We start from the raw sequence: 15,835 nt of genomic DNA, 5'->3' as shown, positions 1-15,835 counted from the left end.
CTTGTCAAACCACTACCCATATGATTTGGCAGGCATATCCTCATCTAGAAAGTAACCATTTCATAAAAAACTTAAGTGATTTTTTTTGTTCTGGCTTATATGTTGCATCTTCTAATTTTATTTATACTCTTGTGCTCTGCAAAAAATATTTAAATAAATACAAGTCATAAGTAATCATACTTTGTAATTAGCCTGCAGCTGCCACTAAATTGCTTTATTCTTGATCATTTGTGAAAGTTTGATAATTTTGTTTCTTCTGGAAGGCACAATGTGGGTTACCCGATTGTCCTCCTTCCTGTGGGAGAGAAATATGGACAAAGGTAAAGAGTATTGCAGAAAGAAATAAGAACATGCACATAAAAATAATGGCAAGGAAGATAACCTTGGTGTTTGAGTTATCTAATCACATGAAGCTGAGGGCCAAGCTACACATGACGAATGACACTTGAACAGCAAGTGTATTTCTCCCTGTTCACTTGCCCTCCACTCAATCCACTTGCCGTTCAAGTGTCATTCGTCATGTGTAGCTTGGCCCTGACTTATACAGAATCTGACCACTGGTCTGTCAAGGTCAGCAGGCGGCCTTGGGTAAGCCACCCTTCCCAGCCGCAGAACCCGAGTGTATTGTGGGGGTAATAATACTGACTTTGTTCTCTGCTCTAATTAGGGACTAATCTGTCTCAAAGAGCAGTATGAAAATGCAGTTATTATTATTATTATTATCAAGGTCAGGACAGCCTATTCAGACTGGCAGTGGTTCCCCAGAGTTCCAAGTAGTGGCTTTTCACATCACCTGACCCCTTGAATTGGAGACGTCAGGGACTGAACCTGGGACCTTCCGCACGCAACACAGATGCTCTACCACTGAGCCACATCCAAACCACAGTAGAGTCAAGTAAACTTCCCTAATTTTGTACTGGACAGGTTTTTCTGTCTTAAACTGCTGCTGCTTTGTTATTCCTATGGGGCTGTTCTTTATACATACAAGTTAAATGGATCTTGGCTTTTAAATATTGTTTTATATACAGTAATATTCTTAGCAGCTTTGAGAGATCTTTGAAGCCATGTTTAGCTGGGCAGACATGTTGAAAGGAAATCCAGTACACAAATTACAAGCCTCGACCATTAATGGGTTAAGCCAGAAATCCTACCTTTAAAATCAAATTTGAAGTGTTAGTATTTTCATGAAATGCAGATATTCCTGAACTCAGGTTACATTGAATTGGAAAATGTTTCCCCACAACCTTCCCATTCATTATAAAGCTGTGTTTATTCATGTGATGTATGCTCCACATTCAGCCTCTAGAGAGTTGTGGTTGTTTCTATCTGTGTTATCTCAGAACCATCCCTTTGGGGTAGCTGTGTGACAGTCATCAGACAACACATAACAACAACAACAGCTGCACTTATATATCGCTCTTCTAGACAAATTAGTGCCTCGCCCAGAGCGGTGAACAAGTTAGTGTTATTATTATCATCCCCACAATACAGCTGAGGAGCTGGGGCTGAGAGGAGAGGCTTATCCAAAGCCACCTACTGAGTTCATGGCAATAGTGGGATTGGAACCAGTAGAGTGCTGATTCACAGCCGAACCACGTAACCACCGTGCCACAGCAGCTCGGCATGAAGTGCAAGTTGGGTTGATGGGTCATGTTTGACCTGGGACTTGCATTAAAAACTGTGTGGGTGGGTGGGTGATGAAGAAATTAGCTATTTTACAGAAAATTACAGAAATGGGCCTCCCTCTCCCCCCACCCCTTCTATAATTTTCTGCAAAAGGGCTTCTTTTTCCTATCGTGTCTGCAGAACTGAGCTCTGTCTCATAAAAGCTCGTACTGGAATAATTTGGGCTGAATCCACACTGTCTTACCTTCCGCTTTTCTCTCACAATGATTGCATTATTTTCTATTCCACAATTACCCAGCGGGTGTTCACATTCTCGCCCAAATAGTGTCCATGAGGTGCTATCATTTGTGCACATTACTGTGTGAAATGCGCGATATAGGGAGCAGCGAGACCTACTGTCACTGATGACAACAGTGGAATTTCTTTTTAAAACCAGTTCAGTTTTGTGCTATATCGCAATTATGACTATTAAAACAACAAAAAAATAATGATAAAGTTCAGGCCTGATTTTCTCAGAGTTGCAATCCTACCAGCGGTGCCTGGAGAGCTCACAGGATCACAACAGATCTCCTGATGACAGAGATCAGTTGCCCAGGAGAAAACAGCAGTTTTGGCTAATGGACTTCACTGCTCCATACCGCTCCAAACTCCCCATCCAGGTTCAGCCGCTGCAATCACCGTGAGTTTCCTAACCTCAAGCTGGCAATCCTACCTCAGCATGATGTTTTGCTTTTAACAGGGCGCCGCATTCAAAGCAGCAATGGGGATCTAAATTAGAATGTGAGTTCGCAATAGCAAAAGGAGAGCACTTTTTTTTTTAAAAAAAAGAAAAAAACAAGGGGGAGCAGGAGAGCTTTGGACACAGTCCTGGCCATAAGCATCCCTTTACAGAGGGAAACCGTGGCTGCTTCCACACACGTTGGATAATCCACTTTCAATACTCTTTAGTGAACATTTGAAACTGATTTTCCATGTGTGGAACAAAAAATCCACTTCAAAAGGATTGCGAAAGTGCATTGAAAGTGCAGTATTCAACGTGTGTGGAAATGGCCCTTGTTCGTTTAAGGGGACGCACTCTGACGGAGGGGTGGTTTAGGGGGCGGTCTCTTGAGAAGTGCTTGTAAGCATTCACATTCATACTGAAAGCGCGAAAGAATCATTTCCAAGTGGGAAAGCATTTATCAAGGCATTGGCCGTTTCCTCACTACCTTATTTTCGTGCTTCTCTGTTGCCATTTCCCATTCCATTTTTTCATGGGTTTGTACACACGGCAGTCCACCAGCATGGATATACCACCTTCTTTCCCACTTCCCTGAGTCCCCACGCTGCTGTAAATGGTGCTTTTTTCTCGGGAGGGTGCTGTGGTGTCAGCGCTGACGTAATCCTAACCACACCTCCCCCCCAAAGGCCAGAATAGTGCTATACCAATCTTTCCATAGAAAGTGAGACCAACCCCCCGAATTCCACAGATAGGCTGTCCCCTCTCCCATAATTTTTTCCAAATTTCTATTGGTAGACTGCCATGATTAAAGAGAGAATAAAAAATAGCTCTGTGGTTCACAGCAGTGTCAGTGCTGGAACCGTTATTCCATAGCTTCATGGCACTGCAATAGTGCAACACTTGCCCTCTACAGAAAAAAAAGGGGTGGTGGTGAAAACGACAAAAGGCAACCTTCGGTAACAGCAAATGAGAGAACCTTGGGGTACTCACAGTGTCAATACCGTGAGTCGGTTTATGGCTGAACGCACTAGCACAAGACTAGCCCGATTTTTTTTTTTAAGAAAAATCAAATAAGTGGATGCAAAGTACTGGGAGCCAGAAAAAATCAGTTTCCATGGCAGCAATAATGAGCTGACCATGGAGAGGTAATCAGTCGAGGAACAAAAATGTGGGCGGGGAAAAAGCTCGTTTGTGATGGTTGTCAGAAAAAGCGGAACACAGGTTTCTCACGAGTTGGAGGAAATGCAGAAAAATCCAGTCAATACAAGGAAAACACGCAAAAAGGGAGAGAAAGTTTATAGCAGGAGTTTCACGAGAGGTTAATGGGATGTTCATGGTTGGATGATGGGAACGTGTGGGAAAACGTGACTTTAACATCACCTTTAACATTTAACAGCTACCCTGTTGCGAAAATAGGGAAGTGTGGAAATGGCTGTTCTCAACTGAAGTGCCACCATAGCGATAGAATGACGGAATTGAATAGAGAATGTGTGAACAGCAGGGAATATAGGGCTGCGGTAGTGAAAAAGAGGCGCTAATGTAAGGACATGTGGATTCAGCCCTGGTCTTTAAGATGCTAGTGTTGTTTGTTCATAGAACTACAGCCCTTTCTTCTGGGTCTTCCTTGGAAGTGACTTCATCATTCTTCACACTCCAATGAGTTTTTAAATTTTTACTCCAGCTGCTGTTTGGAATAGTGGGCAATGGGAAGTTGTGGCAAGGGACTCCCCACCCTGACTGAGGGCTGGGTAGCCCTAACCTTCAGACCTAACTCTTCCCAAATCACAAAATTGTTTCAACCAGGATAGCAATTTTCCTGAATTGTCAGTGATTCCCTGACGCATTTCTAGAAACAGAATGCGCCAACTCATTGTCCGGCAATTCTTCTCTGCCTTGTGCAGACATTCAGCTGCTGGAGATGAGATCCTTTCTCCTCTTGAGCAGTTTTTGCTTTCCTTAATATTTTTGTGTTTTTAAAGGCAAAGAACTCTAAACAGGTGCTTTAATGAGGTCCCATAAATTAATTTTAATTATAGAGCCCCCTGTTTCATTTCTTAAAAGAAAAATAATGTTGACAATGGAATTACCATATAATGCCTGAATTCCTTGCCTATCATCATCAGAAAGACGGAAGTTATTTGGATGTACATAACTGTAAATAGGATACATCAAAGCTCCTTGGACATTTGAATGATCCAGTCCCAAGGAATGACCAAATTCATGTGCAGCAACAAGGAAAAGATTGATTTCTGCAATACAGGAAAATAGTAGTAAAGTACTAGTACGTAACAAAAAGGACATATGGAAACTTGTAGTTCCCTGCTGTAATGAAATCTGTTGGATTCAGACGGCCTTTCCAATTATAATATACAATGCTAAATATTTATCCCATGTTACCCCGAGGGGTGCATGATGGCGTACATGTACACCCCACCTTGTTTATCTTTACCTTGTGAAATAGGTTAACCTGAGAGCTAGTGACTGGTTCCAGGACACGGCCACCTGCTGGAACTCTACCTATGACATGGTGAGTGGTGGAGCAAAAGAACCCTGTGCAGGACATAATGTCCTCAGTGCCAGTCTTGCAGGGGAGAGAGGAGCTCAGCCTCAGCTCTATAACTGGCTAGCCCTCTCTCAGATGGTCCATGTCCTGAGGCCATTCAAGGAGACCACTGAGCTCCTATGTGTCTACCAGTCCTCTCTGGGGCAGGTCATCCCCCTGATCCATGGCCTGGACCAGGTCCTGGTCAAAGAGATGGAACAACAGGACCAGCTTCTCCACAGGGTCAGGGACTTGGTCGAGAAGTTGCAGGCAGGCTTGGCCACCCGTTTGCATCCTCTGTGCAGGGAGGACCCATACAAACTGGCCTGCATATGCGATCCTTGTATCAAGGGCAGCATAGCTAAGCGACAGGGAGAGCTCCACCAGTCGAGGAGGCTCCTGCATCGAGCAGTGTGCAAGCTCCGGTCCCAGTGAGCGGAGGGGAGGGAAGAGTGTGTGGGCGAGGGGATGGAGGGGGAGGAGAGGGTGGTGGCAGTGCCCAGCGCCACCAGGAGGCAGGAGAGCCCTCCCCACAAAGACCCACCACCTTTCGGGTCCTCGGTGGTGGGCTGAGCAGTCAGCAGCAGTGGGGTTGGGACTTCTGTCATGTCGGAGGACTCGATAGAGGCCATGGTCAGAGAGTACCTAGCTGAGCCCCTCAAGCCCTCCCACTGCAACCTCTTGGAGATTTGGGTGAGAAAATCTGCGTTTTGGCCGGACCTCTCGGTGGTGGCTGCCAACATCCTCTTCTGCCCCCCCACCAGTGTCCAGAGCGAGAGGGTGTTCTCACACCAGGGAGACCTCCATCCATGACGCTCATATCTAGATCCGGACCTGGGACAGGTTTGACTGTATCAGGACTTCAGTGTTGGGGTGTGTGTATATGGGTGTGTGTGTGTGAAACACTTACAAAAACCTGTCTCCTTTGAAGCTGTTATTCACCGTAATAAGGAAAACATATTGGCATAATATTGAGGACAGCATGGAGACTGGTATTAACTGAAATTATTCCTGAGATATGAAATATAATCACAGATCTACAACCTGGCCTCAGGACAGCATGCCTGCTGGTTATTGAAAACCATGAAGGTAAACCTGGCCTCCTGTAGTCCAGGACTGCAACAATTTGGAAGCACTGATGGACCTGTGGAAACACGGGTCTGCGTGCCATTGGAAACAACAGTGGGAGACCTGGCCTCTGAAGAATGCCACATTTGGTTCTGAGAAACTTATATCCTAGTCTGATGCTTATAAAGGCTTGTTTTCTGCTTTCAGCACTTGACTAGCACTATAGCTAGTCAATATATATAGCTAGTTTAAATTTCCATGTAGTAGTGTAAATGCTAAATTGAATTAATACTTGGCAATAGTATAAATCAGGTTTCATAGAGGTGATTCAGTACTTTTAATTTCTATAGAACATCTTTACCTTTGTTGGAATCGGACCACTGTTCATCCTCATCGAAGTGGGCATCTCCCCCAATGCCTGGTCCAGGGTGAAAAGCATGAGCTAGGGTATTATTTTCTGTTTTTCTTCCATCAAAAGAAAATCCATCACCATGGGCTGAATTGAAAAGGAATATTTGTCAATGCAAGGGATTCCCATCCATTGGAATATTATGTCCAATAATTTCTTACTGTTTGTTTGTATGGTAAAAAGTTGGTTTTTCTAATGGACTTTTAAAAAACTCTAGATATTTCCACAATAATATTTGAGGAATTATGGATGGCAAGAAAGTATGAACATATTGTTTAAAACACATTTCTTGTCTACACGCAGTTTACCTTCAGTTATGCAATGAAGACTTATGTGTTGTAGTGGCAGCTGCTGCCAAAGCAATTTAAAAAAATCTACACAGTCAATCAAATCTTCAGTGGCCAATCAGGAGCCTTGCTGGGCAAAAGGCCCATCAGGCTCCACCCACTTTCTAAAAACATTTGTTGGGTGCCAGGAAACACAGAAAACAAGAGGCCGCTGCCTTACAGAGGAAAAAACAATGAAGATAGACAGTATAAGAGACCTAATTTAATTGTTATATAATGCAAAAGTGCAAGGCATACTCTTGAGTCAACTATAAGTGAAGCTATCAAGTAACAATAACTATTTCAAAACTATAATAAATACATCTATTCAATGACCATAATAGGTATAAGTGGGAAGAGGATAGAGAATCCTTCCAATACACTACATACCACTGGTAGGAAATGGGTCCCATGTATAGTAACGAATGTACAGTAACAAAAAAAATTCTTTCTTTTACAGCAAATGTTTCTGTTGTCGGGTACTCAAAAAGATAAACCAAACATTCTTCTTTTTGTCCCAGATGTGTCCAATAAATTTCAAGGTTTTTTTATCCAGAATGGTTATTCTTTAACCAAAGAAGTGGAGCCGACGGGCGTGGGCCAACATTACAAACCCGTTTCGTGTTTCACACTTGTTCACTGACTCATATTACCACGGCAATTTCTAGAAAACAGCACATGTGTGTTTAACATATACAATTCCCAAAAACAATGTACAATCAAAGAACCTCACATTCACATATTAATGATAACTAATCCTATACCTTACTTACAATGTCAGTAGTCACAAAACATCCACCTAACGGTGCAGTTGTTCAACAGAATATTACCGTGTGGACGTCATACATCATCACTCACTTTTACAGTGTTACATTAAAGGAACAGTGCCACACCAAATCAACACCATTTAAAGCAATATTATAAAAAACAAGAAAAGTCAATATTACTATTCCGACCTTGGGGTGCTAATGAACCAGCTTTGTAAATCCATTCTGATTCAAAGTGTAGTAACTTATGCTGGGAATCTATGCTCGCTTGGGGTTTAATTACAGATAATACTGAGAACTTAAAGGAACAGTTCCCTGCGTGGTACTGGGTAAAGTGGGAGACTAGAGAAGCATCCTCAACCTTGTTTTTGATTCTGGATCGATGTTCCTGTATGCATGTCTTAATCTGTCTGACTGTGCCGCCAATGTACAATTTTAAGCACAGACATTGTATCACATAAACAATCAACAGGGTGTTACACGTAGAGAAAAAAGCATCTCGAAATGACGCTTTGGTTTTAGGGTTTAATATGTCTGGGGCTTTAACCGAAAATCTGCAGACATTACAGTTGCTGCAGGCATGATGACCCTTAATATCTATGACTCTAGCCTGTGTGTCTTGGTATTTAGAGTGCACTAGGATATCTTTCAAAATAGCAGTATGTCGGTACCCATTTGCTGGAACCATGTCACATCCTGGGAGATCCCCTACAATATGCCAAAGTTTCTTTATAATACTTGTAATTTTATTAGCAAGGGGTTATAATCAATGGCCCATTTGATTTGATTTTGATCCTCCCTGTTTCATGGAGCCAGTAAAGTGCTCCGTGGTGTTAATCTTGCCCTCCTGTCAGCTGTGGATATGACCCGTATAGGGTACCCTTGGTCTAGAAAAGAACCCATAGCCTCTCTACTCCCCACGATGAAATCTTTATGATTTGTAGAGTTTCTTTTTATTCTTAACAACTGTCCCACGGGGATGTTATTTTTTAAGAATCCCAGGTGGAAAGACGTATAATGCAGATACGATCATCTATCAGTAGGCTTCCTATAGGGACATACTCCTAGTTTTCCTCTAGTCAATTTGTAAACAGTAACATCTAGAAAGTTAATTTGTTTAAAGCTACCTTCCCACGAAAATTGGATGTTAACATCAAGATGGTTTAACCACTCTACCATGCTGCCAATGTGTGCAGCACTGCGCATGACCACGAAAATGTCATCTATGTACCTCTTAAACACTGTGCTGTTTTCTAGAAATTGTCGTGGTAATATGATTCAGTGAACAAGTGTGAAACATGAAATGGGTTTGTAATGTTGGCCCACACCCGTCGGCTCCACTCCTCCTTTGGTTAGAGAATAACCATTCTGGATTAAGAACCTTGAACTTTATTGGACACATCCGGGACAAAAAGAAGAATGTTTGGTTTATCCTTTCGAGTACCTGACAACGGAAACATTTGCTGTAAAAGAAAGAAATTTTTTGTTACTGTACATTCGTTACTATACATGGGACTCATTTCCTACCAGTGGTGTGTAGTGTATTGGAAGGATTCTCTATCCTCATCCCACTTATACCTATTATGGTCATTGAATAGATGTATTTATTATAGTTTTTTTAAGGCACATTAATAGTTACGATATTGAGAGAAAGTCATTAAACATTGATAACTAAGAAATCTTCTGTTACATATTAATAATAATTTACATGCCCTTGTAACCATGAATTTTCTTACAAATGAGTATTTCAGCTTGGATTTCCATTAAAGGTTGATATACTAAATGATAACAAATCTTAACCTTATTATAGAGTATTTATATCATAAACATAGACGATTGAACTACTTTGTTAATGATTAGATTATTAATAAAAATACTGTTTAAGGAAGATATTTTCAATATATATAATAATGATTAAATAAGTATTATTATGAAGTCAAACCTTTTACCCATTGTTTACAGATATTAGTAGAAGAACCAACAATGATAATATATACTCATTATTGTAACCCTTATAAACCTTTCTAAATTAACCCCCTTTTCCCATCCCCTCTCCCTCTGTCCCCTCTTACTTTACTAAATAGTGCTATTTAAATTGGATTAATTAAGTTGCTTAATAATAGTTCTCTATAACCCAAGAGTAACCCCCTATAGACTATTTGGCCTACTACTACCAACTTGGAGAACTGTAAATAACTGGGGGCCCTGTCTGTGAGCTCCATTCCCTCCCCACCATGCCTCTAATCTGATATTACATGTATGCATTTTACAGTCATAACATTTTACAGGATATTTTAGTTTGCTATCAACTTGGATTTTAACATTTCCGTCTGTTTTTTCTTTCTTGTTAAATGTGTCTTGCTTGGGTCTTGTTTTCCTTAAAGGGTGATAACGAACTGAGCATTTTTCTTTTCTGTGATGTTCTATCTCTGATTGAAAAAGTCTCAATGCCAAGATCTTGTAGTAATGTCTTTCCAGCTTCCTGATCTAAAACTTGGTAGATTGTATCTTGTATTTTGACTTGAAGTTGTGTATAATTAGTCCATTCATATTTTATTTGGGCTTTTCTCAATGCTTCTGTTGTAGATCTGAGTTCTTTTCTTTTCTTTAATATTGTGGATGGCAAGTCTGTAAGTATTTGAATATTTGTCCCTTTGTAGGGGATTGATCCTTTATTTCTTGCTATTTCTAGTATTTTGCTCCTTGTCTTCCAGTCTGGGATTGTGGCTAATATATCTCTTGGTTTATTAATCTTTGGATTATTTTGTGAGCCCAGGCGAAAAGCCTTGGTGATTATAGGAGTTGCTCCCTTTTAAAGTTGTAAATGCTGTGACAGCCATGATTCTAAAAAGGAGGGTAGATCTGCATTATCAGATATCTTCTCATCAAAATTTCTGAATTTAAGGTTAGATTGTTTTGTCTGGATTTCCAATTGCAATAGTCTTTCTTGTAGCTGTTTATTTTCTTGTTGTAAAATAGCTATTTCAGATCGCAGTGAATTGCTTAATATAAGGGCACGATTAGCCTTTTGTGCTACTTTGTCTATAGCTGATTTTATTTCAGCAAGTTGTTCCTCAAAGGGTTGAAGAATAGTTGAGACTTTAGTCATAATTTTTTGCTCCAACTGAGCAAGCATTCTGGCTAGTATTGGGTCTGCTAAGCTAGATAAGTTGGGTAGTTTATTCTTACCCTTGCTGTTTTCAGCAGCCATTTTGGATGTTGCAATTTTCTTCTCTACTGCCTGCTGCAAGGCTGGGAAGAATTCCTGAAGCTTTTTTTAAGTGTTTGCCTTCATTTTTTCCTTCTCGAGGTTTTGTTTGCTCATATTTCTTTCTTTATTCACTTTTGAGTTCTGTTACGACGTTTTATTTTGAGGCTTTAGGGTGGGGAGGGATGGAGCTAACTTTCCAAGTTTCCTTCTCCCTTGGAGCCGAAGCCATGCCCCTATTTATTATAGTTTTGAAATAATTATTGTTACTTGATAGCTTCACTGATAGTTGACTCGAGAGTATGCCTTGCACTTTTGCATTATATAACAATTAAATTAGGTCTCTTATACTATCTATCTTCATTGTTTTTTCCTCTGTGAGGCAGCTGCCTCTTGTTTTCTGGGGTGCCAGGAAAGGCATGGTGGAAGCTATGGTGCCCACAGGTGCTATGTTGGAAATCCTTGGCATACCTTAACACTTTGCCATGCTTCACAGTTATGAGGCCATGCCATGCACTGAATATGGTAAGGTGACCCCACTACATATATGACAACCAAGTTCTTTTCTTCTCACTGTGCCCCTTCTTTCATATTTTATGGAAATGGCATGGTAGCCACTTCCTATGGGTTCTTCCTATGTCCCTCTAAAAATGCAGGTGGAGACTCAATGTAGGTGGGCAATGAAATAGTTGCTTGCCATGTGGATGTTTGGATGGGAGGACTGGCATGGTAACAGAATGTTCCTGAAGTGGGGGATTAAATAGAAGAAAGTCAATTGAAATTCAGCATGACTTGGTTGAGTAGGGCCAATTGATGCTTGTCATTCAGACACAGGGAGAATTTGGCCAGGTGTAGAAACTGTCGCTGTGCTTGGATCATCAGATTTACTAGTGGAAATTACAATAAAATTTACAAACATATTTGCCATCAAGTAGTGACACAGTAAGGGGCTTTCAAGGCAAGAGATGAATGGAAGTGGTTTGCCATTGCCTGCCTCTGCACAGCAACCCTGTCTGTGTGGTCCCTTCATTCCCAAATACTCTTCAGTAGGATGGAAAAAATGCTGCAGAAAACACGAGGAAACAACTGTTGCACACCTGCAGCTATGCAGTTCTCCTCTCAGAGAGACATAATCTGATTATTTTGGTGTGATAGGGATGTGTATAAAAACAAAGTGAGAAACTTATCAAATGCCAAAAACCCATCAAGTGTCTAAATCTGAGCTCCCCCTTGAACTTGAGAACCAGGTCAAATGGCCCTATCTTCCTGCTCCCTCTGTGATTGGCTCTGCAGGCCTGACTGGCCCTGCACTGTTGCAATTCATAGTGCTGGTTGGACTCACAAAAACAAGTGGGTGGGGTTTTCCTGTCAATCATGGCCATTACAGTCAACTGGGGCTTCTTGATATACAAACAGTTTCCCTCAACAGCCATTTCCAACTGACTGTATCAAAGGAAGTGGAGAGACTGAGATGCCCCCTCCATTGGCCGGCCTGAGACCTCTTGTCATTGGGAATGTTCCTTCCTAGTTATTTTGAACTGCTTTGGGTGTAATAAAAGACAGATGGTACATAAATGCAAATTAGAAACATAAATGGCTGTGTTTAGTTAGCTGTGAAACCTGCAGGTTCCCATAAGGATTTTCTAAAAAGAATGGTAAGATTCTAAAAATAGTGAAAGCAGTTTTTAAAAAATGTGGGAATATTTTAGTTGCTTAATTAATTTGTAAAATAAGTATCATGCTTGTTGAAGCAGGTAATGAACCAAATAAGTGATTCCATGGATCCTTACCACCGGATGCAAAAAGGATTTCGATATCAGCAGGTGTTGTTGTTCTTGTGAATCTCAAGGGAGTTACATCGCTCCAGACCTGGAATGCCTTTGCTATGGCTTCATCCACTTTGGGTATTGGCAGGTCAGGGGTGTAGTTATTAATCCTGTGGGATAAAAAATAGAATGTAATAATAGTAATAATGTTACGTAGGACATAGCATGGACTCTGGTATTTATTAAAATGCTGAATCTTAACCAACCTGTAAGTTAATGATATCTTGTGCCATCTTGGCGTTCCTTGATAAAATGTATAGTTCGTGTCAGGCACTCCACACCTAGGTTGGCGCATAACCTCTAAAGTCTGTACATCTGCTTTTCCTGTTACACTCAACTGGAAGAACTCCTGCATTTCTTTGATTCGTTCTTCCAGGGTCTTGATTTCTTTGTTCAAGGATGTATAGAAATTGTCAAGGTAAGCCTGGATGATTGACAAGAAAATATGTATATTGCATCTTGTTCACAATTCATAGCTGAATATATGGGAGTTATTTCAACATGCCTGTTATATGTTATCATACTTGACAGTTTAAGGCTAGCCTTGCCAGCTACAGGATATGAAATAGTGAACTGTAAACTGCAGCTTTACTAACCTTTGTTAGTTCAGTTGTGCTTAATCCCAAATAAATGCACACAGCTGTAGAATAAGAAAATCTTTGTTGCTATTAATCAAAGGCCACTGCAACTTACCAAAAAGAAAACAAGAGATAATAAAATGCAAAGTTTAAAAGTACAGAACCTGAGACATAACCATTAACGCTATTAAAATAGTGGAACCCAAATTTACTAAATTTAAAAAGATAAAACAATTTAAAAATCATGCCAGATGAGTAGACAGATATCCCAGTCCCACACGTTTTCTCAGATGTACTTAATGTGTTGAATGAGTTTTGCTCCTACATAAGCAGGGCTTTTTTCTGGGAAAAGAGGTGGTGGAACTCAGTGGGTTGCCCTTGGAGAAAATGGTCACATGGCTGGTGGCCCTGCCCCCTGATCTCCAGACAGAGGGGAGTTTAGATTGCCCTCCGTGCTGCTCCAGCGGCACGGAGGGCAATCTAACCTCCCCTCTGTCTGGAGATCAGGGGGTGGGGCTACCAGCCATGTGACCATTTTCAAGAGGTTTCAGAACTCCGTTCCACCGTGTTCCAGCTGAAAAAAAAGCCCTGTACATAAGTATGCATAGGATTTTCTGTATGGTAAGGGCAAACAGAATTAGGCCGTAAAACAAACTAATCTGGAAAGCAGTTGGGCCAAAGACAGGCAAAGAAAAATGACTGCTGGTTAAGTGTGTGTGTGTGTGTGTGTGAGACTCCTTCACATCTTGCTAGTCAACCAGGCATTCCAGAGATTGAAAAGGAGCTAAATCTCTTTAGGCAGCTATGTAGAAAATCATACATCCTGGCCTGCTTCTCTGCCTTTAAAGCAGAAATCAAGCATGGCAGTAAGATATTCCTACAAGTGTGTTTTTCCTCAATATGTATGGGTACTACAGGGCCAGCGCTTGCCTTTCTAAATCTCCTCAGAAGTATTTATTTATGTACTCAATACAGCACAGTGGAGGAAGAGACAAAGCAGACAACCATGCCATTTTTTTTCTTCCACCCTTCCTCCCTCATGACATGGGCTCCAAAAGAAGCAGATATTCCTCAGCATCTCCCTGTAAAGGCAACAGTAGCCTCACATGGCACCTTGTCTGTTAACAAAATTAGAAAAAACTTAAATAAGGAAAGAGAATCTTCCTTCTCCTCCAGAGATTCCAGGTCTGTAGAGTTAGAAAGGAAGTGGTCAGGGAAGTTGGAGGGGAATGTGTTCATAAACAGGCTCAGGGTAGACTTTTGTTTTCAGAAGTTCTTTGGAAGAACTGAGGATACTCCATCTCAACATGCCTTCCTCTCAGGAGGCTTTCTCTTCTACACTTTCAAAACATTCAGGAGTTTCTTCAGCTGCTCTCTTGGTTCACTCTTTGTTCATTCCTTTCCCAGCATCCTTTGATGCATCTTTTGGGTAACAATTTTTGGGGGGGAAAACCCTCACTGTTTCAGTAAGAATGCCTAACATTTATTCCATTCATTAATTTGCTTTTTTTTAAAAAGCCAAGCTCTATTTCCAGATCTTGGAAAGAAAAAAAAAAGACTGGTGCCAATATCTTTGCTACCCGTTCTGAAGCTTGAAGTTTCTGTCTGTTCTGATAGGGAAACAATGCAGAAGGGAAGAGCTGGAGCCCTGTTTTGGGAAACAGGGCTCAGTGGTAGAGCATTTGGGTTTCAGGTTCAATCCTCAGCATCTCCAGTTAAAGGCATTGGGTCGTAGGTGGTGTGAAAGGCCTTGACATGATACACTACAGAGAAGCTGCCAGTACCAGTAAACAATACTGATCCTAAAAGACTATTTGTGTGTCTCCGTATAAGGCAGCTTCATGAATTTGTGTACCTTTCTCCAGCTCCATAGCTCCCATCCATATTGCCCTCCTACCCCCTATGGCTGCCTTTTGCAACTAAATATATATTTTGAGGATCTTCATTAAGAACTCTGTAAGACTATTATTATCCTCATGTGTGATGGCCTGATACACAGAGATACTTTGCTCCAAGACTACCAAGTAAATTTACACCTGCAGCAACATTTAACCTGGAGATTGTTCGGCTTATAGCTCATACTCTTAACTAACGACTATAGTGTTGCAGATCTCTTGCTAGCCTAATACTTTTACTGTTTGATATATACCCAAATTGCACTCTCTATATATCTGTTTTTGATTATTGTGCAATTGGATTTTCAGTAATAATAATATACAAGAAGAACCCCTACATTGCATACTGCCTACAGATCCCATTCAAAGAAGCACAATAATGAAAATGTTTCTTTCCAAAATATTATTTGGCATTGCCAGTTTGTTAGTTACATACCTCCACAAATTCCAGATCTCCATTGCCTATTTCTCTGGGTTCAACTGTTACCGGGAGGGCCAGGCTGCAAGGCAGTAAAATTACAAGGCAGGGAAGGATATGCCTCATTGTTGATGCTGCCACTGTCTACTAAAAGAAGAAAGGATTTGGCTTCCCATTTCTTGCAACCCAAGAGAACGAGCTTATATAAGCCTCAGTCAGTGGCATGTTGTGAAAATCCACTGATGACTCAGTTTATGGCTTTTGTTTGCATTTTTGTAGATGTTTCACAAAATTTTTTTTCAACTGCAACATTGATTACATCCCATATTTATTATGAGGAAAAGTTAAATGCTGTATTTGCTTTTGCTGTTGACATTCCTAGCGATACAGCAAATTTAGAGTCCATTTGTTCCCTACCCACCCACTTCTTCTTTAATCTGCTCACTTCATT

At 40.9% G+C, this 15,835-nt stretch overlaps 1 protein-coding gene across 1 annotated transcript; it reads right to left on the bottom strand.

Annotated features, from left to right (window-relative positions):
- Positions 1-214: 214 nt before the first annotated feature.
- Positions 215-15,510, bottom strand: LOC129326308 (macrophage metalloelastase-like). Its single transcript, XM_054974460.1, has 7 exons — positions 15,403-15,510; positions 12,700-12,917; positions 12,458-12,603; positions 6,319-6,453; positions 4,435-4,596; positions 1,871-1,983; positions 215-295 (listed from the first exon to the last, which is right to left on the bottom strand). The coding sequence occupies exons 1-7, from the start codon at positions 15,508-15,510 to the stop codon at positions 215-217; spliced, it is 963 nt and encodes a 320-aa protein (XP_054830435.1).
- Positions 15,511-15,835: the final 325 nt, after the last annotated feature.

The sequence above is a fragment of the Eublepharis macularius genome, chromosome 3 (assembly GCF_028583425.1).
Source record: "Eublepharis macularius isolate TG4126 chromosome 3, MPM_Emac_v1.0, whole genome shotgun sequence".
Classification (NCBI taxonomy): domain Eukaryota; kingdom Metazoa; phylum Chordata; class Lepidosauria; order Squamata; family Eublepharidae; genus Eublepharis; species Eublepharis macularius.
Note: the sequence above shows the minus strand (reverse complement) of the source record. Positions and strands in the feature narration are given on the sequence as shown.